General features: G+C 31.2%; 1 protein-coding gene across 1 annotated transcript; it reads right to left on the reverse strand.

The window, feature by feature from the left end:
• Nucleotides 1-2,211: 2,211 nt before the first annotated feature.
• On the reverse strand, nt 2,212-2,971 carry Trmt112 (tRNA methyltransferase subunit 11-2). Its single transcript, XM_017625805.1, has 3 exons — nt 2,800-2,971; nt 2,575-2,676; nt 2,212-2,516 (listed from the first exon to the last, which is right to left on the reverse strand). Exons 1-3 carry the CDS (start codon nt 2,875-2,877, stop codon nt 2,322-2,324), a joined length of 375 nt encoding a protein of 124 aa, XP_017481294.1. The 5' UTR covers nt 2,878-2,971; the 3' UTR covers nt 2,212-2,321.
• Nucleotides 2,972-2,981: the final 10 nt, after the last annotated feature.

Below are 2,981 nucleotides of genomic sequence, written 5' to 3' on the forward strand. Positions count from 1 at the left end.
CAACCACAAAATGTGCGGAATATATGTATGTAATTTGAAACTAAAAATGCATTAAATTAAGAACAAACGTAGATGGAAAATATTTAAATATATGTTGTAATTGTAAAATTGTATGTAGACCTTTAGTACTCAAGTATGTAGAGAGGAAAAGATTTCAGAAGAGCGTATATTTTTTCGAATAAATCTGTATTTTTAATAAGGAGCTGGAATTCATTGAAGTTTTACTGTGAAGATTACTTTAGATCATTTACATATATTTCATTTCCCAATGCCTTAACCGTAGTTTATGCAATTGAAAAAAAACGAAGTAAAGAAGTAATTTTTAGCAAAAAAAAACCGACTTAAAAAAATATATATTTATGTATATTTATTTCACGATCCAATGATCGGATCTAAACCAAATTAGTATGGGACCACCTCTGAGACACTCTCTTGCAAAAAGAATTATCGAAATCGGTTGGCGTGGTCCAAAGTTATGCGGTAACATACATAAAAAAAAAATATTCCGACGAACTGATAACCTCCTCCTTTTTTGGAAGTCGGTTAAAAATTAAAAAGTAAGGAATAAGTCTTGCTTGACCACCTCATTTTAAAATTCTTGGAACTTAGCTCAGCTGGTAACTGCAGCCAAGCTTTTTGGTGGAAATGGGCTTCAAATGTTTTTCTAAATCACTTAACCCTGAGATTTCATAAAAAAGGTAAGTTGATTATATGGTTGTTTTGAAAAAATTCGGAAGAGGACATCAGAGCTGGATCGGCGAGCATCCTAAGTTGCATTAAACTAAGTTACAGTCACTGTTGGGCATATTTTAATTGTAATTAATTGTTGATTGTGATTTTCTGTTGTTAACAATTAACAACTTTATACTTTGTGTGTGTATTTTATTAAATATTAACGATTGAAAATAATTTGAGAAACCTTCGATAAGCGCTATAGCGACTAATTACATCCAGCAAACACTTTCTCTAACGTAAGAGAAATAGTTCGATTTTACATTAGAATTCTAATATATGTAGTTCTCGAATCGATTGGTTAGAGAATGATTAGAAAAGCACCACACATTAGAAACCAATTCGAATTTAACGTTAGAAAACGATTAGATATCTAACATCTTTCTTGATAGGGACTAAGTCCTTTTTTTGTAGAGAATTCCATAAATCTCGACAGTTTCTCTAATGGTCTTCTAACCTTCTACCTTATACAGAATTTCCACTAGGCTTTGAAATTACAAAAAATTGGATGCATTTAAAAAATGTCATGTGGAAATAAATTTAATTACCTTTTTTTAACGTAATGACACGAATATTTTTTTAAGTCTAATCTTTTCATTAAAATGGTTGCCTTTTATGCCTGGTGGTAATNCCATGTGGAAATAAATTTAATTACCTTTTTTTAACGTAATGACACGAATATTTTTATAAGTCTAATCTTTTCATTAAAATGGTTGCCTTTTATGCCTGGTGGTAATCCAGCGTTAGAGAAACACATTAGAATTCAAATCGTTTTCTAATCGCTTTCTAATCTAAATGTTTGTAGGATACTAAAAATGTGCATATCGCGCTCGTTTACTTCAGTAGTGTCATAATCCTAAATAAACAAATTTTGAGTTGAGTATGCGGAAATTACTTCTAACTGTTCTATGTTATGTGAAAATTTCATAGCTGTATCGATTACCAGTATCTCACTAGAACAAAATATGTATTCATTTTTACTATGGGAGTATATGTAAATACAAAACTTTAAAGCCGTTTTTCTGTTACACTATTGAAGTAAATGAACGATATGAGCGAATTGAATACATTTTATAGTGAATTAAACATTTTTCAATAAATATTAAANACATATCGCGCTCGTTTACTTCAGTAGTGTCATAATCCTAAATATACAAATTTTGAGTTGAGTATGCGGAAATTACTTCTACCTGTTCTATGTTATGTGAAAATTTCATAGCTGTATCGCTTACCAGTATCTCACTAGAACAAAATATGTATTCATTTTTACTATGGGAGTATATGTAAATACAAAACTTTAAAGCCGTTTTTCTGGAGGGGGGCTTTTTTGAGTTATGACACTATTGAAGTAAATGAACGATATGAGTGAATTGAATACATTTTATAGTGAATTAAACATTTTTCAATAAATATTAAAAACGAACTCTAATTTGCAGGACCATTACCTATTTTAAACCACTCAAAAACCATTCTTTTTTAGATAACTAAACTTTCTTTCATTTAGAATATTTAAAAATAACTTAATATATACATTTAAGTAAGTAAAAGAAACATTGACGTGAGCAGCCACTTATGTTCTTATGAATATCTTAAACCTCATCTTCATTTAGTAACATATTTGGTATACCCTCTGTTATGGGGAAAATACGGCCCGTTTCGGGACACTCCAATTGCCCTTCAAGCACATCGATTTCGAGTAGCAAATGATGGAGTTTCTTTAACAATTCTTCATTCTCACCAATATTCGTGGGTTGTTCGGCGGGAATGTCATCACCCAAGTCAACCTAGTGAAAATAATAATACAGTAAGTTGCAAAATTTAGAATATTCTCAAGCGACTTACCACTTCCGCAGCCAAACGTATTGCTGACCAATCCAGTCGAGGAAGTAACCGTTCTACGAATGTGGGATTGAATTCGCTTTCAATAATGTCTTTTTTTGCAATCTGCAAAAAAATAGCATTGAAAAAATTGTGGAAAAATTAAAAATTGTTTCCTTTCCACGACATGTTTTGATCGGTGTATACAGTATTCTAGTGGCATATGCACTGCTGCGATAAACATCTTACCGTCAACTTTAGCGGAAATCCAACCTTCACACCTTTTATGGCTTTAGATGTTAGAAAGTTATAGGTACTAAGCCTCATATTGTTCTTTTATATTAATATTATAAATTGTTAATAACAAATTGTCCACGTTCTTAAACAAATGCACTCACAGTGCTGCCATGCTGCTAAAGATTCATTAGAGA

Source organism: Rhagoletis zephyria, unplaced genomic scaffold, assembly GCF_001687245.7.
Source record: "Rhagoletis zephyria isolate East Lansing unplaced genomic scaffold, Rhagoletis_zephyria_1.1 Rzeph_scaffold_04262, whole genome shotgun sequence".
NCBI lineage: Eukaryota > Metazoa > Arthropoda > Insecta > Diptera > Tephritidae > Rhagoletis > Rhagoletis zephyria.

Coding starts and splice junctions, on each gene's coding strand:
- Trmt112 (XM_017625805.1), bottom strand. CDS start 2,877: ATGAGGCTTAGTACCTATAACTTTCTAACATCTAAAGCCATAAAAGGT. Junction 2,677..2,799: donor GATTTCCGCTAAAGTTGACG/GTAAGATGTTTA, acceptor ATTTTTTTGCAG/ATTGCAAAAAAAGACATTAT. Junction 2,517..2,574: donor TACGTTTGGCTGCGGAAGTG/GTAAGTCGCTTG, acceptor TATTTTCACTAG/GTTGACTTGGGTGATGACAT.